This window comes from Eublepharis macularius, chromosome 10 (genome assembly GCF_028583425.1).
Source record: "Eublepharis macularius isolate TG4126 chromosome 10, MPM_Emac_v1.0, whole genome shotgun sequence".
In the NCBI taxonomy this organism is placed as follows: Eukaryota; Metazoa; Chordata; class Lepidosauria; order Squamata; family Eublepharidae; genus Eublepharis; species Eublepharis macularius.
This window is the reverse complement of record NC_072799.1, coordinates 19,346,010-19,373,342: the sequence shown is the minus strand read 5'-3', so window position 1 is coordinate 19,373,342 and position 27,333 is coordinate 19,346,010. Positions and strand designations below refer to the sequence as shown.

Here is a 27,333-nt window from a genome sequence, read left to right as displayed (position 1 = left end):
ACTTGAAGTGCGGCTGGTATGGGAAAAAAGTCCCTCTACAGGAAAAAGTCACACCTCCTCTTCTAACAGGGAGAACAATCGCAAAGGTTTCAGAATGAACTTGTGCCTCTTTTGGAGAAAATAAACTTCATTCCCTGTGCTAGAGCCCTCTGTCTTAATTTGAGAAGTAAATTGAATTGCCCTTGAAGAAAAAGACATTTGGCATCTCCTCCCCACCTCATAAATGACTCCCAAGTTTGGGTCCATTTTAAACAAGACCCTCCCACCCCCCAAAAAAACTAGAGAGTGCCTGCTGCAACCAGTACGAAATCTTTATTAGGTAATGAAATGTTCATCAACTCAATACATTTTGTATCAATCGAAAGACTTGTATAATCAAACAAACGTTTTGTATTTTTTGTTGAGAAAACATGCTGGAAACAGGGTGATTTCACAAGTATGTAGTTACACTGCAGAAAATATAAAGGATACAAAAACTGGTATCTTAATTGCCATACCTATAAAGTATGGTATGTTGTCAATATGCATGGATAACCCATGAAATCTTACTGCACTTCAAGATGAAGTTTGTTATTAAGTAACAACATGTTACAGAAATATAAACAAATATGATTATGAATGCAAACGTTTTAATTTTAATATTAACATACTGCAACTGAAAGATAAAGTTTGTGCTATTAAAGACCAGGAAGGTGCAACTTTTTTAAAAAAAAGTATACCAAGGAATATCGCAGTGGCAGATTCCCACTGCATTGGTTGGGCAATATTGCACTTCAGCAACAGCAAGGGAAGTGTGCCAGGAAAAAAGGCACAAACATTTCCCAGGAATACTTCTAGGGTCCACTGTGGAATGCAAGGTGGATTGGCCCTTTAACTTACCAGCTCCTGGCAGCTGGTGGCCAGGAGCAAGTCAAGCTGGCAGTGCCACAGCCATCCCCATTTTTGTCTAATGTAAACTGTAAACTAATCACTCCTGGTGCCCAAGAGTGCAAGCTATGCAGTAAATCTGTTGTTGTCCTTGACGGGAAATTTCTTCAGTGGCTGAGGCAGCAGTATGAACTTAAAAAAAAAAATCAAACTTTCCTTTGAAAATGTACCTCACCAGAACAGCCTAATTTTTTCTTGTTTTGAAACTTAAGCCTACAAGATAATACTGCAGTGTGGCATTTTCACATTATCCTTCTCTTGCAATGGAGAAGGATCATGTGATAAAAGGCAGGAGGAGAGCAGTCCTGAGAATGTGACACCTCTGCAAATAATTCAAACGGATAATTCCTGGCATTCAATTTGATGGAATCCTCATTAGGGAGTTCAGGTTGGTGTACATGAAAATAATTTTATCATCATCACAGTCCTGTGAGGAAGGTTAGAAAAGAGGGAATGTGTGACTGGCTGAAAGTCACCCAGTGGGCTTCACAGGCTGAGCAAGTATTTAAACCCAGGTCTCCATGGTTCAAGTCTAACCTAGCCACTCCACCACATTTGTTCTCTCAAATGTGAATGCATCCTTGATAGAATATGGGCTAATTCACACAGCCATGTCTATCATGAGTGACAACTTAGTTGTATGAAATTAACCATGACATCCACTTCCATGGAAAGAATTTTCCATCAAGTACCTGATGGATGGAAGACAAACATCACAACTTCTTACTAAACAGTTAATGCTCTAACTGATTTGCAGTCCTGATCTGCAGCCAGGTGCCAGTAAATACTGCATCATCTAAACATGCTGTGTCTCAGAAGTGTAAAGCTTTACCATTGCTGGGAAGGCCACTCCTGGACAAAGAGAGTACTGAAAGTCAGAGTAGGATAAGCAGTCCGAGTAAACCTCTCTCTTCCTCAATAATCATCAGTATGCCTTCATGATGGGAATTTTTGGGAAGGGGCTTTTATTTTATTTTGCCTTTATTTCTTCACAGTCCAGTTTTTTCTTTTGTTTTAAAGCCCTGAAATAAGGAGATATGTACTGCTGGAAACTTCAGAGTAATTTACAGGGCTTAGCTTAGACTGGCTTTAAAGTAATTTGAAAACTGAGTTTGATTTTCATCTTTATGCTGCTAATATTTGTTTTGTTTAAAATGTATTATAAGACTTCTCTTTTCTCTATTAACGTACTGTATTTTGATATGTCTTTGTTATTTGCTTCGTGTAGTTTATTAGTCTTATTCCTAACTTCGTTGGAGAAAGATAGGCTTATACATACTTTAATACATTTGAATAAAATCAATCAATTCAAGGTTCAACTCTCCACTGTTCTTTGACATGTTTCATTATTTTTGTGTATGTTTCCTATAGTTATTTACTCATTTCATTTATCTGTCATTTCTATTGTGCTTTAGTAAACCAGGTTAATTAGCTTCAATTAAACTACAATCCTAAGAACATTTTCCAAATTGAATAAAATGGTACTTTCTTCTAAGTATACCCAGCTTAGGATTGCTCTCTCTGTCTTCTGACTTGTTAAGCATTACAACCAGGGGGACGTATATAGATCCATATTAACAAATCTTACAGAATTATCTATAGGAGGGTAGATTTTGAATTCTCAAACTCCACTGGAGCAGACTATTAAGTAAAAATATAGACAAAGAAGCACTGACAGGGAGGAGCCATCAGACCCACAGAAGGTGTCGGGGGAGACTATTTGGAAATGACAGTTAACATTTCTCTGACACTAGTTTCAATAGAAGCTCATGGAATATGTCTAAGGAAAAAAAACCCTATTTGGTCTCTGATTACATCGAATCAACTCACAATACTTAATAAATTGGAAGATACAAATACTGTCACATTCATAAATATATCTTCATGCTTGAAAAGAAGTGTTACAGATAAGTGCTGAAGGATTCCACAACATTTCAACTCTTTGAATATCAGAGTGGAGCCCAAAGAAGAAAAACGTCAGTATGTCATATGCTTGATTTGTATGGATTCTTTTAAAACATCCACTTTGTCAATTGGCTGACAATCATATGTACTAACTAGCCATTATTTTTCTGATAAGTGGAGAAATATGTACTGTTTCAGAACAGAGTCCAGGTGTGATCTGGTCCTTAAAGCTTGGTTTTCTGCACAAGCCAAACAAGAGTATCACCTTCCTTTTATTGCTTTGTATTATGCATTACGGCATGTCAAGCCTTAGATAGTTTTTAGAACTGGTTTTGCTTGCACTGTTTTTCACTTCTGTAATCCTAGTCCTACTGCATTGTTTATTGGAGGGCCTTGCTGGCTGATTGAATATTTTTTTTTTAAAAAATGTAGAGTCTCAGTGAAAAAGGCAGGCTATAAACAAATAAACAAATAAAAATAAAGTGACTGCGTGGATGGTATCTTGAGGAGGAGACCAGCAAGCTCCCAGCTAGTGGTAGAATTGAAAGAAGCATCTGGCACAGCTTTGCCCCTAAACTTCTGCCTCTGGCTGGGTCCAATCTGAGCCTGAAATGTAGACAGCCTCAGGCATCTGCCCTGCCAACTGCCAGGTCTCAGCTGAGCCCTGCACCACTGTTAGCACCACTTGGACTTCACTTGCTCCTGCAAGAGGATGCAATGGATAATGTAACTGCTGAGAGTCACAAAGACTGCAGTCCTAAGGAGACTTTCCTGGGATTAATCTCCAGTGAATAAAATGGGACTGACTTATGAGTGGACCTGCTAAAAATTGCTCCCAGAATAACTTAAACTAGCACTTAACAGTTAAGCAGTTTCTCTGTGTACTGATTCTACTTCCTCCTGCCATTAATCCAACTAACTAATAGTGGAAAATGCTCATTTTTAAGGCAACAGAAAACTCTACACATGGACATTGCTTCCACCACTTCCAGCTCCTCCCCCATCCATGCCTTCTGTGGATTGTGAGGAAGATGGGCGGGAATTCCTAACCCGCGATTGACCATTGAGTCCCATGGGAGTCCCCAGTTGGTGGCTCACTTGGGATGCTGTATCATCTGATTCCCAACGCTCCAGTTCTTCTCGGACAAGTCTCTCCATTTGATCCCTGTGAACTTCACTGTCACGACCCATCCTTTCGTCCTAGAAGCAAATGTCACTCAGGTTAATTCCTACAAAACTTCTAAAAAGACTACACTGCAGTAAAGCACGGAAAACTCTTCAGTTAGGAAGAAAAACTGCTATTCACTACTGACTATTTCTGTAAATCAACACTGCAGCAGAGCAGTAGTAAACAAGGGAAGAGGTACATGGGGACAAGGCATGCCCTGTTCCCATGCTGCATGCTGCTGTCTCCAGCCTAAACTCATCCCCTGCTCCTCTGTCTGACTAGTGCAGAAATGCCCAGCAATCCCCCCTCCGCACTTTACAGCTAAGCCACTGCACTCAAAGAATCCTGCTGTGAACTAAAAAGAAAAGCCTGTTAAAGGGTTGAGGGAGAGTAAGAATACTGGAGTTTAGAGCTGCCACTTTGAAGGCAGAGCTTAGCTCCACACAATCCTCAAACTGGCTCTGGGCAGAGCTTCCACACACAAGTTCTGCATACAGCCATCCTGCCATTATCCCTTTAAGCCGGTGCAAAGGAGGAAAATCCCTAGGTGCTCCACATGTCATGCTCAGAAAAAGCATGGCATCATGTGGGAACGGTCCCCTTCCCACAAAAGCAGGGAACTTCTGAAGTCCACCATGAGAAAAATCTCCATGTGGAAGCAGCCATTAACAAGAATAGTGCATTGTGGAAACTAGAAACATCCCCTTACCTAAAGAAAACAATCAGTATTGAAGTAGCACCGACCCATCTGCCTTTTTGCAATGCAAACTAGCTTACCTCTGTGACCCCATCAAGCAGCCTTCCCAGCACGTCTCTTCTTTTCAGTTTTACCCTCTCCATTGCTTCTAGCTTCACGATGACAGCATCTATCTTAGAAACTATGCTGCCTATGGAATGCTCCATGCGATCCACTCGCCGCACCAATCTAGAAGCAAAGCATTTTAAAAAAATGAAAACACACACACACTGGGCTGAAGATTTAAGAATTACAAGATTTAAGTATGTATTGCATATTTTAAGGGGATGGGCAAGTTTCTCAGTGGCACAGAGGTCTAACGTACCTTGCCCAGTTCAACCTCTGGAATCTTTTGTTAAAAAAAATCCCCAAGTAGTTTAATAGCTAGGAAACTCGTTTGACTGTGACAAGCTGAAACCAGTCAAGGAAGATAGGACTGAAAGCAGCTAGTATAGTGTGATGGTTAAAGTGAGCTATGAATCATGAGTCCCAAATTTAAATCTCACCTCTATCCCAAACTCACTATGCAAGCAAGCAATCTCAGACTCAGGCCAGATCTGCAATATGAAGACAACAGCACTGGTCTATTCTATAGGGTTGCTTTTCCCTCAGAAAACAATGGCTGAATTTTTCAGAAATATCCAAACCGAATTAGAATCAATATGGAATTCAATTTTTTTTCCAGGTGTAAAAATTTGGATATACTGAATTTTTTTTGTACACACCCCTATTTATGAGTGAGAAGTTGTTTAAGGTTGGGAGGTCTGTCTGTGGACTAGAGGTGTGCAGGGGTTTCCCGCTTTGGGTTTACCCAAAGCGGGAACACAATCAGGAATACCCCAATTCAGGGATTTAAACCACTTCGGTAAGCTCTGTAAAGATATGGAGCACACCAAAGTGAAAAAGCTGGGGGAAGCTTTGTCCCAGACCGGTCACCCACCCCCTCTTGCCCCAGCTAACTGGTGGTGCTTGCGAGCGGCAAGGGCCCTTTAAACTTCAGCTGGCCCACGGGGAGGGGTAATCTTCCTCTGCTCGTCAGCTGGAGCCAGCTGCAGGGTTTGAAAGTGCCCCGAAGCTTCCCAAAGTGACCCAAATTGCTTTGGGAAGCTGGGCCCAATTCTGAAATTCTGAATCTTTACAAATGTTACCCCTCTTTACAAATGATACTCCTCTTTCTGAATCTTTACAAATGATACTCTTCTATCACAGACACTGGATGGCAAACCTTTTCTTGTTGACATATACTTGTTCTACACATCTACTACATATATTTGTTCTAGGGGGAAAAACAGAACTACTCTCTCACGAACACAAACACATTCCATAGCACTTAGGAGTGTCAGCAATGAATCAGTTCATCATTTGCCATTATTATCACGGGTGCACCCAAAAGGGGCCACTGAGAAAAACCTGCCAGGAGCTCACTGCTTTCTGCCAATCCTGTAGTTGTAAGTGGAATATACAACAGCCTTGTGTTTCCATGTATCTAAATTAAAAGGAGAGTAAAGGCAGCTTGCTGTGCTTTATGGACACTCTTCATTGTGTAGAATCCCTTATATTTGGACGTTTTAGACTAGGTGGCCCTTCCTCTGAGCCAGCAAGGCACTTCTTATCTTCTTAAACAAGAGTGCCAACACAGACATTCTATGCCTTGCCTTGAATATGCAGTCTTGCTTTGAAATTCCACACAAATTGGTGGATCTTGGGGACTTGGGGGAAAAAAGATTATAGAAGAATGAAGTCAGCCTTCCTCTTACCTTATACATATATGGAGGGGGAAAGGGAATGTACTTTTTATGAAAAACCCAACCACTAACATGACTTACACTTGAAACTCTTCGTATGAAACCCCACTTGAGCTGCTGCCTCTCCTCCTTGAGCTGTGTCCACTGTCATCATCGTCATCCTCTTCTGAGTCATCCAGGCTTCGTGGAAAGCTGCGGCCACTCAGTGGGCGTTTCAGAGAGCCTCTGTCTAGCTCTAAATCTTCCTTGATGAAAATAACCAAGGTTGTTAAGCCTTCCAGCACAGGCACAATATCCAAACCACAAACTCTGTGCTCTCTCTCTCTCTCACCTCAAGCCTGTTACAACCAAGCATGTGATAATTATAAACTGAATTTTGCATATGTTATTCTTTGATCATTCCTATAGTACTTGACTGGGAACATTGTGCTTTACCATTCTTATTTTCCTTATTCTGAAAATTAAAATGTTGGGTTTATGGCTGAGCAAGGTCCCCCCTGTCTAAACTCAACATTTATATCATTCTGCTTGTAACCTGAAGCAGTGAAATACATTATGCAAACTGAGCAAACAGGATTTGGACAAAATTGCTCCCCTGGAGACAAAATTTAGTATTTGCAGGTTTAACAACCCTCCAGGATTCAATGATGTATCTGCAGACACAAACATTTCTTGAGTCTGTGGATAAAGTAACCAATATAGTCAAAATAAATCTCTTTCCATTTCAGTTGGTGACATCTAACCTGCAACTCACCCTCTCTTTCTCCAAGTCATCTCTCATTTGCTGATGCTCCAGCTCTGTTAGTTCCTGATCCCCATCTTGGTCGTATTTTGTAAAGATGGCTTCAATCTCTGCATCAGTGTGCCCTTTCCTAGGGAAAATAATATATAACCCTTCTGTTTTAATCTAATTGCCTCAAATATCTGACCAAGATGTTTCCAAAAGATACTATCTGGGAGGACATCAAGAACAGAACACATACTCACTTTAAGATGCCTAAGCCACAGCTGGCTGTTGAGCTGTGCACCTTCACCCTCTCCCACACCTATATCAGTCTTGGGATGCCCTGTATCTTCATGGTATAGGCACTGCCGTGAGCACTTGTAGCCTCAAAGAATGGAAATGCTAAAATGTGCTGCAGCATCATCTCTGGCCCAGTCACCACACCAGTGTTTGCAAAATGAAACCAACTGACAGCCTTCTATGGCCACAGTGCTTTGTGAGCACAGGGAATAGGGAGGGATCTGTTCAAACTTACCCCTTCAGATCTTGCCGCAGTTCATCAAAATTTAATTTGCCTCCACTTTGTCGCAGACTCTCTGAAATGTCATCAACAGGAGTTTTTTTCAATTTTAACTTCACCATGGCTTTAGTGTATCCCTTAAAGGGGGGACAATAAATGTCTCTATTCAGTGGATATACAGTGTTACTGTTAATATATTTAAGAGCATTTATGTCCTGTCATTTTGCTGAATACACTCAGCCCTCAGGGTGGCTAGGCTAACAACATAAATTCACTGACAGAACAAAAGGATAACTAACTCATAAACAAAATAAAACACACGGCAGAAAGCAAAATACACCAAGAGCAGTAACTCTCAAAAGAGTTCCCTATAGCAAAATCTCAAAAATAAACAAACTAAAAATTGCAGCAGATAAAGAAATAGTAACAGGAACGAAACAGACAAACCAAATGAAGTTAAGGGATAACACCATTAAAGGTCTTCTAGAACAAGGCAGAGATTTGCAAGGCACACGGCCAAGCAGCTGAGCTGTAATGTTCTGTTGTTGGGGGCTCAATCATGCAAGAAGCATAGCCAGGGTAGGATGGTGGGTCTAGATCATATCAATGGCAGCATTATCTGTCTTGAGGAAGACCATTCAAAAGGTCAGCAATCTTCTGTCACAATGTTCTGCAATCTGGCCCTGAATGTAGTACCTGCTTTGAGATTAGAATTACGCAAGAAACACTGGGACAGAAAACTCAGCTCACTTATTTCCAAAAATGAAACTAAAGCTATTATATTTTCCTTCTTATATGTAAACACACTTGCAAGTTCAGTAGGGATGTTAAGAAGGTACTTGCACTCACTTCCAAGGCAACATGTACACGAAGGCTATCAGATGTTCTTAAGTGGACACATGGGGTGGTATGTTGCTAACTAGTAACTTGCAGCAATCTCAGCTTTCTAGCATGGCCACACTTCCAGTAGAAGTTCCTCTGGCTTGAAATATGTAGTAGATCTAACAGCTCACCTATGGCTGAGAACCCTATGTTCGTGTGTGGGTGCCTATCAGCAACAACCTTCGCCTGCTAACATTACATTAAATGTGCAGTTGCATTAAATGCGCTGTTGTCTCCCTGCCTCAGCAATTATTCAGTAGCTATTGGACTAGGTGGCCATTGTGTGCCTGTCTACCTGGCCGCATCCCCAGCTTCCACTACATGGCCTCTGGATGTGACAAGCCCTGGGGAAAGCTGTAGCACTCTCCTTTCTCAGAGAATATATCCGGTATGGTACTGGGGCACAGTCTCACACCAGTAAGTCCCTCACGGAGGGGTTGGATTTTACACAAGAAATTTTAGAATATATTGAGGTCACAGCACCGTTTAGCTTAAGCAGCACATGCAGGTTTTCACCTTTTTTATAAGATCAGACAGTTCCATCTCAGTCTTCTGCTGCGCCATATCCGACTTGACTTCAGAGTAGGTATCATTGATAATGGCCAGAAACATATTCTGTTTAAGATACAAAAATTCAAAGGCATCTTTTTTTAAAAAACAAAGTGTTAAAACTTCTACAACTATTTTTGGAGAAACAAAAGAGAGGGGGGTGGGCAAGTCTTGATCAAGGAGCGATCCTAAACTGGACTACTTAGAAGTAAGCTCTACTTATGTTCTTAACCAAGGTATCACAAAACAAGTGTGTAAGCTTTCAAGTTCTCCAGGTCAGGTAAGGGGAAAGGGGGGTACTGTAAACTGTGACAGAAAAGCCTGTAGTGTGCAGTTTGTAGAGTTAGAAGACATTTCCACATGGGCTAAATGCCCCAAATTCAAAGATTGTTGAAGTTGATTTTCCCCCCTCCTTCCCCATAGCATCGTGGTGCATTCCTCAGGTTTCCCCAGCTTTCCTCCTATCTGTCTCAACCCTATTTTGCTCCAAAGTTTTGGGGAAAATCACAGTAAAGCATGGAAAGCTGCTGCGTGAGTGGGAAAATTCTGCTATTCCTGCCCACATGGCTACCATTTGCCCTGAACGGTGGTAGCCATTTCCTTCTCCCCACCACCAGAGGGCTTTTTAATTCTCAGATTTCATTTTTAAAATGTAAATGTAAGGGGAGGGGCATATCTTCCCAACAGAATGAACTAGATGCTTCTTTTTTAAAATGAAAGCTGGGAATCCAGACCCTGATAAACTTACTGTGACACAGAGGAGGGAGATAGTTGCTGCTGAGGGACTGGGGCAGGGAAGCCCCATTGTTGCTACACTTTACCTGTAGCCACCCCAGCAACGGGGAAACCACACAATGTGGAAACTACCTTAGAACAGAACACAGGATGTAATGCAGACTTCATTGGATTAAGTGGTGCAGTGGATTAACAGATTTCAAGCTGCTTTAAAGCCTTCTGGGATAAAGGGCAGTCTCTCGGAATCTTATTTTGTCTAGTAATGAAACAGAAGGCTTATTCACATGTCCTAACAATTGCATAAATTCTTCTGATGCTATATACAATGGTTTGTATTCCAAGGTTTGTACGGCAAAGATTGTGCGATGAGGATCTGATAATAATAACAACTTTTGATTTATATACCGCCCTTTGGGACAACTTAATGGCCACTCAGAGCGGTTTACAAAGTATGTTGTTATTATCCCCACAACAATCACCCTGTGAGGTGGGTGGGGCTGAGAGAGCTCCGGAGAGCTGTGACTGACCCAAGTTCACCCAGCTGGCTTCAAGCAGAGGAGTGGGGAATCAAGCCCGGTTCTCCAGAGTCCTGCCACTCAATCACTACACCAAACTGGCTCTCTCTATACCAAATTGGCTCCATTATCACCCTGAGAAGGTTGATAAGAGTTAATTTAATTGAGTAACCAGAGAGCCTAACGCTGTAAGATCATTCAAGTATTTAGATCCATTATGCAAAACTCATATTTAGATCTTCTGAGGCCCTGGCATAGGGAAGACAATGAATTTAATGTGATATGATGACAAGCAATAAAAATTTTCCATAAATAAAGGTTTACATACCAAAAGAATGAAGAACATAAAGAACACAAATGTAGTGAAATAAATGGGTCCCAAAACTCTGTTAGCTTCCTCAATCTCTGCAAAGTCAAAATCTCCCAATAGGATGCGGAACTGAGCAAAGCTTTAAAAGAACAACACAGTTTAAGCCAACCACGGTCATACAACATACATCCTCTGAGAGCTTTCAATGTATTCAGACTACTTATTTTCTCACTAGAAGCAGCAGCTACCATGCAACTAGATCTGCTTTACAGCTTCTTAGAGAGCCCAACAATCTCTCCTTAAAGCTAATTTTAAGCACACATTATGATAGCAATTCAGATTACTGCTACATTAAAGCATCTCTACCCCCCCCCCCCATATTACCCCTTTGTTTACTGAAAAATACAACATGCAGAATATTAGATAGATATGGTGAAGCTGATGAAAGGTGACTGCATGGATGTGCTGACGCGCCACTGCCAAGAAGTGAGACTGCAGCATGCTGTGTCCCGGAGGATAAGTCATACAGTGATGAACTCATTCGTTGGCTGACTCCACCTCTTTTGTTCTCCTTCACTACTGAAATACTGCTCTACAATTGCCTGTTTTTCAAAAGAGCAACATTTCTTCAGTTCAAGGGCTAAGGAGGGCAGCCCCCAGACATCTCGATGGCTTGGCAGACCAAGATTCTATCTCACTTCCTCCTGCATCTGCCCACACACTTTCTCCTCTGTCATGTAGCTAGATTAGTGACTGCTTTTTCATCATCCTGCAAGGAGCTGAGAAGCAGCTTTGTGGTTCAAGTCAACACTCACAGCGAGCTTCCTCCTTTCTGCAACCTTGAAAGCTACTAAAATTTTTCATCCCCTTGATCACTGGGCACAGGCTTGCACTGGGAATGACAGTCAGGAGGAAAGCATTCTGAATTTGGCTCCTTACATATCTGGCAGTTGGTTTTGAATCAAACCTACTTTTGCATTAGGTTATAAGGAAATGAAACCCTTGAACATCCAGGCACACCCAGAACGTCACTAAATTGGTTGTAATTTTAAAACTATGAATTTGGTGCAAGTTTCTGTTTGCAACAAGATCACTTGCTAATTTACCAACTGCCTTTTAAGCATTATTTTACTGTGGTACTTACATACTGCCTTGGAAGGTACTGAAGTCATCGACTTGAGTGCCAAATACAAGGTAAGCTAGCTGAGCATAGGCTATGAAAATGATGAAAAACATAATGGCAAAACCAAGGATATCTTTGGCACATCGCGACATGGTGGTAGATAACTGGTTCATTGTTCGGTTGAAACTGATGAATTTGAAGAGCTGTTAAAGAAGAAAAAATAATCAAAAGATGTGTAGTACAGTGGGAGAAAAAAAACATTGGCTGGGAGAGTAACAGTGATGGCTTCTTTGCACCATAACGAGCTACGAGAGGCGGAATGTCAGAACACAGCAAGTACCATAAAGATGGTGCCATCCTAAACAGGGTTGTGCTCTTCTAAGCCTAATGACTCAGTGCAGTTGGAATGGTGTATTTCTGCTCAGGATGGAACTTTGGGTAGATAAGAGGAGACTGAAAATGAAATCATAGCGATACACCCGGGAAGGCGTGACAAACAGGGGAACCAAACACTGTTTACAAAGGAATCATTCTCTGAAGCAGATACTTCTTTGATAAAGTAATTTCTCGTTTCCAATGCAATGCATCCAAGATATCCACTGTATAAGAAATGATGTATAAGACGAAGTCAAATGTTTGGATTTTGTCAAACAAGAATAAACAAGCTACAGCTGAGCTTTCCACTCATTTTAGAAATTGCCCCACCTTTTCCTATCTTAAAATAGGACAAGTTCAGAAGGTGCTTTGGGTGATGCATAAGCTATGTCACGCCAAAAAACAATCTAGAAGTCAGAGTGCAAGCCTACCGTTCTTTACTCATGTTTGTTGGATTGTGGCCTTGTGGTTTTCTTGCTATAGGCCTCATACCCACATTTAAAAGGATGAAACTGTGGGTCTAAATGTAAAATGCGGGTGAGAAATGAAGCAAAGAAGGAATCCTTACTCATCACAAAAAATACTATGGTGGTGATAATGGGACCTACATGGACAAAAGCCATATGGGATGGGAGCTGTAATAAGGAGGGGAATTGACTGAAACTGAGTGAAAAAAGCAGGCTGGATCCAACCCAAACTACTTTTTTCAAAGCCACAAATATGAACTATTTAAAAGAAACTAAAAACAGAAAATGAACTTTAGTGTCCTTGGGGGCTATAAGTATCACAATATTGTTCAAATTACCTTAATCCAGACGAAAAACATGGTGACAGCTGCAATATTGCTGAACTGCGTTTGCCAGTATGCTAATGGCTCAAAATCTGGGAAGCGATTTTGATTCTCTAGCAGTTTCTTTAGTAACTTGTCCACAGTCGATGTTCGATATATGTTAACTCCCACAGCGGCCACTGATAGCTGAATGGACACCCCAAAAAGGCAAATAAATAATATGGAACCTACTTAGCCAGTTTTCCATTTCCCTATACAAGGATGCTGTGGTTCTAGTAACAGTGAGGTCTGACCATCCAGATTAAATTTCTCTATTAGTATCAAGGCAGTGCCTTGACCTGGATGGCCCAGGCTACCCCGATCTCATCAGATCTCGGAAGCTAAACAGGGTTGGTACTGGTTAGCACTTGGATGGGAGACCACCAAGGAAGACCAGGGTTGCTATGTAGAGGCAGGCAATGGAAAACCATCTCTGTTTGTCTTGTCTCAAAAATCCCAGCAAGGATTGCCATAAATCAGGTGCAACGTTTTGGCACCTCTCTCTCTCTCTCTCTCTCTCACACACACACACACACCAAAGTAGCACAATGTACAAGAAAGAATTCTTAAGAGTATCTGCAGAATTTTAAGAGAAAAAGATCTTGTGCAGGCATTCCTGCCCCATCTCTTCAAACCACACTCATTTAGTTCTCCTATCTTTGGTTATATGCCTTTCTTTAAAGAGATGATTTAACATCAGTTTGTTATACCATGTAGTAATAAATATAATTCCATAGCAGTGAGCATTTTGTACTCAATTCACAGAAAAAAAATGGAGCTCACTGAGCTATTCAGCCAGCATAAATGGACTTTGTGTACATGACCATTAGAACTAGCATTATGGAACTTACACTCCTGTCTTTGCAAAGCTCTGAGTTCAAGCATGTTCCTCAAAAGGTAGCTATGAAGAGCTCATAGTCATTAGATTTCACTCACCACAATGATGAGAACATCAAGACAGTTCCAGAGACTCCGAAAATAATACAGTCTGTGAATATGAATTTCCAGGATTTCTTCCACCACATAATAAAGGACAAAGAGACAAAATAAAATTTCGCAGGCAGCCAGGAAGAAATCAAAAGTGGAAATGTAATGAATCAATTTCACTGGCTGGAATTGCCAAGATGTAAGCAGGCCACCTGTTGGTGGAAACTCCACCAATAACCTGCATTTCAAAAATAAATGAATGCATAAGATTAAATACAAATATTTGAAAATGTGCTATAATGTCATTCAAATGTTATCCGTAAGAACATCTACAGAATTCCTAACATTTTCCACGAGTTTTAAAATAATTACAACTTCCCATAAAGGACTGTTTTAAAAAAGCAAGTAGGTTCTAGACTCTCAAGTTTTGCATGAATGTCCAGTGTACTGGTTTGGAAAATATGCCAAACAGTAACATTTTGTGTTAACTAAGTTGTACATTATGACTTTGATGTTATTAAATCATTCATATAAGAGCCAGTTTGGTGTAGTGGTTAAGAGCGTGGGACTCTAATCTGGAGAACTGGGTTTGATTCCTCACTCCTCCACGTGAAGCCAGCTGGGTGACCTTGGGTCAGTCACAGCTTCTAGGAGCTCTCTCAGCCCCACCCACCTCACAGGGTGATTGTTGTGGGGATAATAACAACATACTTTGTAAACCACTCTGAGTAGGTGTTAAGTCTTCCTGAAGGGTGGTATATAAATCTAATGTTGTTGTTGTTGTTATATAGGTTTAAGTTTGATAGGAAAGTAAGTCTTGCATGAATTTAAATTTCTCCCAAAATCTACCCCCCCCAAACAACACAACAACAACAGAAAAAACCCCGTTTTTCTCTATAGTGTCAAAATTTCCAGAAGTTTTACATCTCTAGCCAAATCCCCCCAGTCCTAGTCCAACCCTCTGGCCATGACACTATACTGCCTCTTTAACATTAACAGTGCAATTCCATAGAGAGTTACACCTTTCTAAGCCCGTTGACTTCAATGCACTTAGAAGGGAGCAACTCTGCTTAGGACTGCCCTGTAAGTTATGCAGTAGAAAAGAGTAGCACCTATAAGACTAACAAAATCTGTAGTGGGGTATGAGCTTTCATGAGTCACAGCTCACGTCTTCAGACTCATGAAAGCTCACATCCTGCCACAAATATTGTTAGTCTTATAGGTGCTACTGGACTCTTGCTCTTTTCTACTGCTACAGACAGACTAACATGGCTACCCATCTTGATCTAAACCTATTATGGTGGGATTCGTGGGTAGTTAGTGTAAGGGTGCCAGGCAACATTCAAGAGACTTCACTTCATGAGTAAAAGTTCTTTATTGATAAGATGCCAATATCATACACTTATGCCATCTTTGCTAGGACTGGCGGCTACAGACAAGTATCACGCAGATATAGGTTGTCCAAGGCTACTCCTAATTCTGCCCCCTTTCTCCTAACAGTCCTCTAACTCTGCATTCAGGAAAACAGGCTGTGTGATTCATGGACTGCTCAAGGTCAAGCAGGCTCCCAAGTTCAGGAGAGATTACAACAAGAACAAGCACCTTCTGTTCCTAGTCTCCCACCCCAGGTTCAAATAACAGAAACACTCTAACATCATCAGCTTCAGCTGCAGGGGGGTATTGAATATGACAGGTAAGACCCCAACTCACAGACAGGCACACAAACCTTTCACACTCCTGCCACTCAGGCAGGTAAAGGCCAGGAGTCTCCTCGCCACACACCACCTGCCTAGCCACATTAGCAGGCAGAGAACCCTGACCCAGATTCTCACAGGGTCCCCTCTTCCAGAGGTTCCACCAGAGGCAGCCCATTCCCTGTATTTGCCTCCCCTCACCCATCTACAGTCCAGGGCTATTGCGGAAAAGGGGACTCAGAGGTTATTTCCCCTCAACATATGCTGCCACCATTTAATGCATAGTATTCAGATTCAGAAATCCAGAACCTACCTACCTCACAATACAGAAGAGATTGATATTTGCGTTGTAGACAGAAAAATAAATAAATGTTGCTCTTGTGCCCCTATCAAGCCACAGGTTGTTCTTAAGGACACCAAGCAATGCAGACGTCTCCTCTCTGCTTCTAGACAGATCCTGGTAATATCCCCCTCCACTGTATGTTGCAATCAGTCCCCAGTCGCTGCTCCCATTCATATCTTTTTCACTGGTGTAAGTCCAACTGGAAATACAAAAGCCACATCAGTGCTACTACCTGTGAATACAGCTGCTGTATATGTAGGAAAGCTTAATAACTCTTAAGTAATTAATTCTGAAAGTTCTTTAGGAAAAAGCATGAGCACATCTGAACTACCTGAGCAAGAGCAAGATATGTAAGTCCAGTAGCACCTTAAAGACTAGCTTGTTTTTTTTGTGGGTGTAGAATAAAATATAAATAGTTTAGAGATGCCAAATGAAAAAGAATGCTTTTAAATGGTTACTAGCACAGAGACTGTAATTTCAAGCTAGAAGTCATCGGAATGAAGAGTAAATAATTCTCAGAACAATGGGGAAGTGGCTATTGGTTACATATATGCTGGAGAGATACCTACGCAGTTCCATTGCGGAGGCCAAACGGAGCAGTGTCCTCATTACCCACAGAGTACACATCGTAACACTCCTTAATTTCATCCTTTAAATCTTCAGGTATTGAACACGAGCCATTCCTCACTTTCAGTTGTCTGATGCGAGGCACTCCCAAAAGCAAATTCTCATAGTAGATGAAACTTCTGTTCTCTGCCAATGTCTTATTGTTGTACCACATCTCCCAGTAAAGCCCATCTAGCAAAGGGCCCTCGGCAAACTGAGACAGAAAGCAGTTTTAAAGAAATTCACTGTTAATTTGAAAAAAAAAAACCATTAAAAAAAGAGCTGCAGCAGCATAGTAGTTAAGTGGTTGGGTTGCAAATCAGCACTCTGCTGGTTCAAATTCCACTACTGCCATGAGCTCAGCAGGTGGCCTTAGGTAAGCCACTCTTCTCCGTCCCAGTTCCCCAGCTCTATTGTGGGGATAATAATAACACTGTCTTTGTTCACTGCTCTGAGTAGGGTATATAAGCATGGTTATTATTATTATTTTCATTACTTCTTATATGCAGCTGATATAGGAAGTTCCTATAACACTGATTCCGCACACGTTGGATAATGTACTTTCAATGCACTTTATCAATCATTTGAGGTGGATTTTTTGTTCCGCACACAAAAAAATCTGTTTCAAATGATCTATAAAGAGGATTGGAAGTGCATTATCCAACGTGTGTGGAATCACTCTACGTTACTGAATTTACTCCAATGCAAAACTAGGTTTTTCTCCAGGTATGCCATCAGGGAAGGGAAAGGAAGGGTTACCTCACATTTGCATCCAAGTTTCAGTTACATCCAGTAAAATTTTTGCGGGGTAAATAACATTTGGGGTGGGCGGGACTGTCTTACATTCAGGGTCACCTGAATTCAGGTTGCTGTATGTTAATAATGCAACATTCAATAACATTAAAGTATTCTAGCCAACAATGGGCATCTAACTTTTGTGTCATCTTTGTGTTGTTGCTGGTTAGGTGACTGATGCATGCTGCTACTTGTGGAACAGAAGGATGTCAGCTATTGCTGTGCTGTGGGAGGCACATGACTAGCTGGACTTTGAAATGGACCATCTGGGCATGGAGAGTATAATATATCCTGTTTGGGGAAGGGCCAGAAGCTCACTGATGGAGCACATGCTTAGCATGCAGAAAGTCTGAGCTTCAGTCCCTGGGAAGTCCAGTTAAAGAATCTTAGACTACAATGCTAAGAACATTTTCCTGGGAGTCAGCAGCACTGAAGAACACAGAACTAAGTAGACCAGTTCAGGCTTACTCTCTTAGTGCTGGAAAGACATCTCTGGGCTTGAAATCTTAGAGAGCTAAATAGGCCAACAAACAAGAAACCTGGGCAAAGCCAGGACCAATTAAAACATACAAAAAACAGGATACTATAAAGCAGTAGCCATCTAGAACATGAAAATGTCTGTATATGGCTATCCATATTGTAGGAAAATTGTTCACCTGAAGAATTGTTTCCAGGTGACCAGGGAGTGATGAGTTATTTTTCTCACCAGGTCATTAGCATGCCACAAAAGAGTACGTATGTTGAGGCAAATGGACTAATAATTTCACGGGCTAGTAACTGCTTTATTGGAAGGCCGAATTAAGAGCAGTGGAATGCTCTGCCAACTCATACACAAACCTTTTCAGGGTTATTACTTGAAATGATTCTAATGCTGCACTCGTGTGCTGAATATATTAAGGGAGCGCATTACTGCTCAAGGATCAAAATTCTGATTTATACCTTCCAGAAGTCTTCCATTGTGGACAAAGTTTTGAAGTTTGTCTTTTCCATTTTTGAGAGTGGTGTTTCCAGAAAGAGCTGTGACATCACCTTTGTGTAGCAGTATGTATTAGAAGTCACCATTCCATAAGACACTGAAAGAATTTTAGAAGATGAAAAGCTTTTAGCTTGTTTAAAACAACAATAATGCCACCACCTCATACATGACATGCATGCATTATTACAAAAAATATTTTATTAGCAGCATAACATTGCAGCCAAGAGTCAATGCCAGACATGGGAAACCATCATGGGGATTAAATGTTTCTTGGACTGGTCTGGACTCCAGGAATTTGATCTGGAGCAAGGAGGTGGGGGGATATATTCCAAAGCCACCCTAGTTTAGACCTCCCACCCTTCAGATTCTACCACATCACTAATTAATAAATATGAATATAAATCAAATATCTATCCATCTCTGTCAGGCAGATTTGCTAGCATTTAAATACCGGGTAAAAACTTACAATTTTTGACTGTGCATTTAATGACCTTTGATATTAAAGAAATGTATACTGTTCTTATAGTTTACATCAAAGGTTTTTTTCTGTGCTGCTCTAATGGTTGTTATGCATTTTATTGTCTTGTTCATTTTCCATATACACGATTTTAAACCAGGGGAGGTTTTATGTTTCTGGGAGCTACTTAATTTTTTCCAAGAGCCGCTCAGTGGTAGGGCCAGCCACAAAAGTGTGGCTTGTACAAGAATTATACTGGTGTTTCAGAGCAGAACTGTAGTGCCTTTCCTCTGCTATTTTCCCAAAGCTAACTAGCATCACCACCGTCCCGAACTGCAACTTGCCCTGTAGGGAGAAAATATACAGTCACCTCTATGTTTTTTCTGGAAGAGGCAAATAGCACCTTTGATGCAGGTAGAAAAAGTCAATTCTATGCTTTCTTATCCAAAGCAAGGGTGTGTGTTTACATGCATGGAGGAGGAGAAGAGGTAGATGGGGAAGGAGACTGCCATTTTTCCATCCAGAGCCAAGGTGTCTGCCCACACAATAGAGAAAAGGATGAGAGAAGCTGCTTAGGTAACTTTACAGAGAATGATAAGAAAGTGATTAGAACAGCACGGGAAGAAGGATATAAAGCTACTTTTAATTGCTTGGCGAGAGATTAGTCACTCCCAAGTGACCTTCTGCCAACATTTACTTTAAATGTATTGAAAGCTACCTTGGAACCATGCAGTCAAAAGAGGCTTACCCAAAATATCTGAAAACAAGCTCACAAATTGGTACAATAATTCAAATAAAATTTTGCATGCACTCGCTTCCACTTAAAACTGTGACTGGGAAAAGTAATGTCACATGACAAGCTTTTCTTGAAGTTGCTTTAGCTAGCAAAGCACCGCCAGTTAATCAGCAGATCAAGCTGTTATTTTTTTACAGCCTCATGCAGCAGTAAACTATGCAGAAGACTGCACTGCAGTTTTCTTATGTTCCTTTAGGAGGTAACGCCTCTGGCTTGAATATAAGGAGTTTTTGATAGATATGTATCTTTACAGGGAGGAGGGGCAATGATCCCATTTATGCTGTAAATGTGCCCTGATATTGTTGAGCTTCACTAGTGAAGAGTGAGCAGAAAAAAACTTGAAAGTATGTGAATGAGGTCAAGGGTCATGGGAAATTTACATGGATTCTCACAAGGAGGTCTTTTTTTCAGCTGGAACGCGGTGGAACAGAGTTCCAAGCACCTCTTGAAAATGGTCACATGGTCGGTGGCCCCGCCCCCTGATTTACAGACAGAGGTGAGTTTAGATTGCCCTCTGCGCTGCTGGAGCGGCGCAGAGGGCAATTTAAACTTCCCTCTGTCTGGAGATCGGGGGGGGGGGCCACCGGCCATGTGACCATTTTCACCGAGGGCGATTTAAACTTTAAAAAACTACCCCCTTGTTCCAGCAGACCCAAAGTGCACACACACATGGTACCAGGGGCACCACCTGCTGGCCAGGAGTTGCCCCCTGTGCTGGCAACCCATTGAGTTCCACCACCTCTTTTCCCAGAAAAGTACTATTTCACAACTTTTCTCTTTCTCTCAAAAGCTTATATCCTAGAAATCTATTAGATTGGTAAGGTTCTAATGCACCGAAATCTAACTTTCCCCAAGAACTTAAAACAGTCACAGAAATCATAAGCAAGGAACTCAACACAACCTAAAACTCAGGGTCAAAACATATATGAATGGATCTCCTGCAGTTTTAAAAATGCTAATACCAACCACACTGTGTGTGTGTTACAAATAAAACTGGAGCTGCAATAACTCCCTCCCTAGGGATATTTGTCTGTCCCCTTCCATCATTGTCTTTCACCGTTCTCACGAAGAGAGCTGTGGTTCTCGAAAGCTTATGCTACAATAAAGTTAATTAGTCTTAAAGGTACTACTAGACTCTTTACTATTTTGCTACTACAGACTAACACGGCCAACTCCTCTGGATCTTTCACCATCAGGTGAAGACTTTTTTTGTTTCAACTGGCATTTTCTTAATAATCCCTCCTTCCTACCTGCCTTATGTTTAAATGGCTGTTTCTGTGTCTTACATATGTGTTTTGGTTTTAATTGGTTTTATGATGTAATTTTATGGATAGTTCTTATTGTTAGCCACCTTGGAGGCCCTGATTGGGCAGAAAGGTGGGATATACATTTTATAAACGAACAAATATTAGCTTTTTTTTTTTTAATGGAGATCTGATTATGGACCTCTCACCATCTCATCTCACTGTAACTTTTCCCTATGTTAGTGTTAGTTTTGCAAAACTGATTTTTTAAAAAATCAGATTTTACTTACGCTTTTTGCATTAAACCAGAAAATATATGACTTGATTATCTAGATAGGTCTGCAAGGGTGCCATGGTATACAGCACCCTATCAAAATCTGATAACCATACTGAGTCATATGAACATACAATACACTGAGCATATGAAGTTGACCACCCAGCTCTTTATTTTCTACTCTATCTGGCAGCAGCTCTCCAAGATCTCAGGCAGAGAAGATTTTCCTCAGCATCTGCTATCTGTGATCCTTTAAATGGAGGTGTTTGAATCTGGAACTTTTTGCATGGAAAGATGCTCTCCCACTGAGCAAAGGCCCCTCTCAATCAGAGGAGCTATATGACCATGACATTTGACTGACTTATTTTTATGAGTAAAGGTATCGCAGACATAGAAAGAACATTAGCACAGCTCTCCAGAACCATGCCATAGCTACTAGATACCACACTAAAACATTAGCAAAAAGCATACTTACAGATGCATACCAGAAGAAGAAAAATTAAATATGTGATTAGTTCTCGTAGAACACTTTTCAGGTATTTCTCTCTGCTTGTGTTTTCTTCTGTTAGTCTTGTACCCCAAAAACCTTGAAAAAGAAGCATTAAAAGGGAGCTTTATGAAATACCATATACTGCCCTGTTGAACTTTGACTGTTCAGTCCATGGTTTTTATTTAAAAACATGGCTTTAATTCACTGGTTTTAATTCATGCATGGTTTTAATTCAAAAAAATAAGGAGGAACACAGTGTATGATAACACAAATTACAAAATGCTAATCAGCACCACACTGTATACATTAATTAATTAACTGCAAATCCATTACACAACAAAGAATGGCCAACAGGAATCAAGACATTGTACCCTGTTTTGAGATTTTCTTCATCAGAAGAATGCAAGATTAAAGTGAGATGAAATTCTTGTTGAAAAGTTTCCTATAAAGTTGAAACAAATAAAACATGACTGCTCAGTACATAGAAGTTTATTTACTAGAGAGCCTCTACTCAAAGCAGCTGCAATAAAACATTTTATTCCTAAAACACCAATTAGATATAACTGGTGACCAGAAATAAATTTTATTTCATAATACATCTTTCTTTATTATATGAAGGACTATATCTTTTATCCTTATTTAAAATAAAAGAAAATGTCTCACCTGTCTCTGATAGTAATAAAAACTGCTGCTGAATATATTGGCTCACTTCCACAAGACAAAAAGTCTAAACACTTGAAATCTCTGGAAGAAAAATTAAGAACTAAGTTAACATAAGTTTGTAACTTCGATTTAAAAACCTCTCAGAGACTCCAATTACTAACCTGTATGGACCTTAACGCAGCAGAGAATTTATTTCATATTGCAGCTGATCCAAAGAGGCTCTCCTTACAATAGGCTTTACATATAGGTGCTCTCAAAGCAACATGCATACTGCAAGGCTAGCAAAATCTTTACATTTAGCAACACTTTTATTATGTTTGAACAATCACATCCCAATGTGATCCAAATTCATAAACTACAGTAACTTCACAATGTAGGGAAACTTATTTTATTTATGTCATTTATAGTCTGCCTTTCTCACTGAGACTCAAGGTGGATTACACAGTATGAGCTCGGTATCAAGTACATTTCAATACAGTATCAAGGACACTTCAAAACAATACCATAGTGTAAATAGAGACAAGTTTAAAAGACATAGTATTAGCAAGAATCCAATACGGAGTAGAAAAAATACTGAAGCAGAACATAATCAATTCTAGGACTAACATTAGACAACATGGAGCACTGGTAGTACATAGGAATACATATATAAAGCAGCAGATAATATGTAAGGCAATATAGTGATGAAGTCTATGGTAAATCTACATTCTTGTATTTTATAAGAATAGAATAAATTCATTAAAAACAGGATTGAAATCGAGTCTATCAGGCATATATGACTTGAGACTGAAAATCCATTCAGCATCTTTGCATAACAGTACATTATTGTTATCAACTATATTGTATACCTATGTATATTTCAATAACAAAAAACTTCCTATATGGATGTGTAAACAACTTATTTTATAACATTGTATGTTTACAATTCACAAAACTTGTGCAAAAATACATATCACTTGCAGCTTGCACATCTTATCTCTGGACTTGGATATGTGTAATACATTTTAAATCTTTATTAATGTATACAGTGTAGCGCTGATTAGCATTTTGTAACTTGTGTTGCGTGATTTTAATTTGACATTCAGACATAGTCAACAGATGTATATTATTTATCATATCTCTAAGGAACAAAAAGTCTGCAAGGGACTTCCCAGTGCTACTAGCTGGCATAACCCTCAGGTATGAAGAAAAATCTAAATAGTGCACCAAAAGGGAGGGGGAACTGGCTTAGTGGAACAAACTGGCTGACTGGGCAGGTTGTGGAGGGGTTGAGGCAATGGAGAGGGCAAAGGAAACTCAGTGACTAGGCAAGCTGGGTAAGGCAGAAGAATACAGGCATTTTGGAGTGTTCTGAAGGGAGGGATGAACCAACTGAGTGGGCAGTTTGAGAAGGGGAAATCCAAGTGATTAGGCAGAGCAAGAGGGGAGGAAGCAGAAGCTTGCAAGAAATAGGATTTCCTCTACCCAAGAAGTCCTCACAGGTTCTCTTATCATATACCTAATTCCCAACTTGGTCCCCAATGTGGATTTAAAAAAATCTGCACAATGGAGTCACATAGATGCTTCTACCTAACGGGGCCCATCCCCATTTGCTGAAATCAATGAAAGTTAAGGGGGGTTGCCTCCCCCTTAACTTTAAAAGCACAGTCAAGTCAGAACGTGTCCTCTTGGAAAATGGCCAAATCAGGATGCAATATAGAACAGAAATCAAATACGTAACAGGCAGTACAGAGTTATATAAAATACCATTTATATTAACGGTATATATGACTGTTTCCTAACTATATGAATGGGTGCCACAAGCTCTAAACAGTCCTGCTAGATCTTCCGTAGATATTTCAAATACATGTAAAATCTGGCCAATTTTAAACTACGTAAATGTTCAGCTGAAAGTAGCAGCAATGGAAAGCTTTTAAAAAATCAAAGTGGATCATAAAGAAGGAATGTGGCACTACTTGTTGCATGAAATATTCTTTAACTTGCCACATTAAACCTTTAACTAAACCTTTAAGGAAATGTTCTTTTCAAATAATTTAAGGCATGGATGGTGCAGTGAGTATACACATGCCCCCCAACCTCCGTATATTGATCTGCTGCGTACAGACAGACAACCACTTCATGCGTCTGTTGAGTGTACATATAAAAGGGCCTGGCAAATACTAATATTTTCCTATTAGCAGGCAGTTTTAAAAAGTACAAAAACAGCAGTTCAGTATGTTTCCTAGCTATGGAACCAAACAGAAAATCTGTTTGACATTATGCAAAGGCAAAGGAATGTTACTAAAAATAGTTGTATGATTCCCCTTTAGTAGGTAGAAAGAACCACACGGACAAAAAAAAGGGAGCTGAATTTGAACGTTTTAGAACACAGAATTCCATTTGGCTTTAATTCAACTCAGTGGAACAATGTTATGTACACTAACACTCTATTCTAAACAGTAAATAAACCACAAGAAAGCAAATTTACAATGCCACCCTAAGCAGAGTTATGTCCTTTAAGTCAATTGAAGCCGAAGGGGTTAGAAGGGCTATCTCTGCTTATGATGGCGCTGTTAGGTTCTGAGACAGTATCTCATGTAATTTACACTCTTGCAGCAGAATCTTAAAATCTGATGATAGCGTTCCAGCTGTGAGGGGAGAGCACTGACAGTGATCACTAGGGAAAGGGGGGGGGGGCTAAGGCTTAACTTTCCATGCCATTTTTACCTTTGTATTTAAAATAATGGCTTATTTTGGCAGTGAAATAAGAGAAAATTTTATAATTGCTGACAACATTACAACCAGGGCTCATTTTGAGGGGGAACGCACAGAAACGCAGTTCCGGCAGTTCTCCAAAGAGGTCACATGTCAGGTGGCCCCGCCCACCTGACTTTCAGCCATTTTGGGCCCGTTTTGGCCTGGATTGGGGCCGAAACAGCCTGGATTGGATCGGTACCAGGCGGGGGAACCCTCCCCTGCCCAGCACTGACCCGATCTGGGCCATTTCGGTCCCAAACCAGGCCCAAAAGGGCCCAAAATGGCCACTTTCGGTCATTTAGAGCCCCAAAACAGCCAGGACAGGTGATGTCAGGGGGTGTGGCATATGCAAATAAGTCATGCTAATAACACACTTCTGGTGATGTCAAGGGGTGTGGCATATGCTAATGAGTTATGCTAATGAGTTCCTCCAGCTCTTTTTCTACAAAATGACCCCTGATTACAACTATTACTCTTTAAGGTATTCCCTTTCCATATCAGTTAAGCCTCTCACAAGCAATATAACCTCTTGAAGGGCAGGCTATTTTTTTTTTAAGTTAACATCCCAATTTCCAAAGCATAAACTCAAGTATAAGAATAATGCTATTATTTGGGAGCTTCCTATAAAAATACCTTACGTCGGGCTCTATTTTTTTCTAGATACAGAGTTCTAAATAAACATCCAGGTCAAAACCACATATAATATGGATCACCATCTGTAAAAAAAAAATATTACAGGGAGCCATTTTTAAAAACTGCAGAAGAATGTTTTTGTTTTTTAAATTCCCTGCCAAGATTTGTAATCTGTCAGAGTACATTTAAAGCTTTCTTGTTGCCTGGTCAACCAGAATTTGCTTATTTGTTCCAGTACAGGATATCCATCTAATTTCAGATTCCAGAAGGGTATCCATGATAGCCTGTAGCAGCAAAAGACAACTAAAAGACTGGTTAAATTACTGTGTCATGAGCTTTTGAAAGCAATTTATTCCATATCCTTGTTGCTGCTTTAGGGTTTTGGACATGCACAGCTGTAAACAACTTTGCCATCTCAGTTTAGGCCATGCTTTTGTGGGCAGGCAACAGGCTCAAGGTCTTCCACTAACTTTTCGTGCTCCATCTGAGAAGCATCAGCTATACAATTTAGCTGCTGTTGATATAGCTGGTTTCAAACAAAACAGAAGCAGATCCAATTGTTCTCTCCCCCATACCTAGACAAACAGATCGTCCTACTAATGTACAATAAAGGACAAGCCTTCATTTCAAACAACAGCCTCTTGGTCAAATGTGTTAGCTCAAAGTGGATTCCATTGTATCGGGGTTAGAGTTACGGGGTGAGGAACTTCTTTTTCCAAAATCCAACTTTTTACATAGAGCCACTGATTCTCTTCTTTTTTTCTCTTTTAAGAATACAGTTTCTCTTTCATTTCTCTTTGAAGACAAATCAAGGTGCCCTTTTGTAACTTCAGCCCTTGCAGTTGTTTTATGTTATAAACCCCAGGGTGGTCCTCTAGCAGGAAGACCGGAAGGCTTGGGAAGACATTGCCTGCCTTTGAGCATCTACAGAGTGAAATTCTGCATAACCTTCTTTCCTGCTCCTCCTCCTCTCTGAATTTCTCTTTGATCAAAAAGGAACGGATTAAGAATTGACTCCAAATTCCTAAAACAGAAGGGGTGGTGGTAAACTGTTGGATTTCAGGGAGAAACTAGTCGAAGAAGAACGAAGAAAATTGCTCTTAACAACCCTGATTGGACTTTGATCTGATCCCCATCCCAAAATTTTGATAACTGTTTCAACATACATATATACATGTATGACATATGTATATATGTGACATTCCAATACAATATCCATGTTTGTATATGTATTCCAATACAATACACACACATGTATGCATATGTATGTCATTCCAACTAAGCACTTACATATGTGTGTGTGTATATATAAAACAATCCAATACACAATATACATATGTATATTTGACATTCCGGCACAATACACATGTACATATGTATGACATTTTAATCTATCTATCTATCTATGGATAGATATAGATTTAGATATAGATACATAGAAACATTCCAATACAATACTGCAAACTCCAACAATGCCCAGCAGCTTGAGGCGGAGACCCGTGGAGCCAGAAGGGATGCTAATGCTATGCAAGAGCCTGAGCGCCGAATGTGTGCGGAGCGTCGGGATCCCGTCCTCTGAACGGACGGCAGGATCTGGCCGGGGGCGCCACATGCCCCACAGTCCCAAGCCAAGGCGCCCCCTAGGCCTGCAGCCGC

At 40.5% G+C, this 27,333-nt stretch overlaps 1 protein-coding gene across 1 annotated transcript; it reads right to left on the bottom strand.

The window, feature by feature from the left end:
• Positions 1 to 293: 293 nt before the first annotated feature.
• On the bottom strand, positions 294 to 21,768 carry PKD2 (polycystin 2, transient receptor potential cation channel). Its single transcript, XM_054990024.1, has 14 exons — positions 21,631 to 21,768; positions 18,348 to 18,481; positions 16,577 to 16,827; positions 15,982 to 16,206; positions 13,980 to 14,208; positions 13,020 to 13,190; positions 11,861 to 12,042; positions 10,735 to 10,855; positions 9,124 to 9,222; positions 7,741 to 7,862; positions 7,236 to 7,353; positions 6,563 to 6,726; positions 4,778 to 4,925; positions 294 to 4,032 (listed from the first exon to the last, which is right to left on the bottom strand). The coding sequence occupies exons 1-14, from the start codon at positions 21,755 to 21,757 to the stop codon at positions 3,793 to 3,795; spliced, it is 2,331 nt and encodes a 776-aa protein (XP_054845999.1). The 5' UTR covers positions 21,758 to 21,768; the 3' UTR covers positions 294 to 3,792.
• Positions 21,769 to 27,333: the final 5,565 nt, after the last annotated feature.

What these genes read in the sequence shown, in the direction of transcription:
- PKD2 (XM_054990024.1), bottom strand. Translation starts at nt 21,757, where the DNA reads ATGCTTCTTTTTCAAGGTTTTTGGGGTACAAGACTAACAGAAGAAAAC. An exon ending in TTGATGTTCTCATCATTGTG is followed by an intron (nt 13,191 to 13,979) that starts GTGAGTGAAATC and finishes GTGTCCATTCAG; the next exon opens with CTATCAGTGGCCGCTGTGGG. An exon ending in TGCTTGATGGGGTCACAGAG is followed by an intron (nt 4,033 to 4,777) that starts GTAAGCTAGTTT and finishes ATTTGCTTCTAG; the next exon opens with GACGAAAGGATGGGTCGTGA.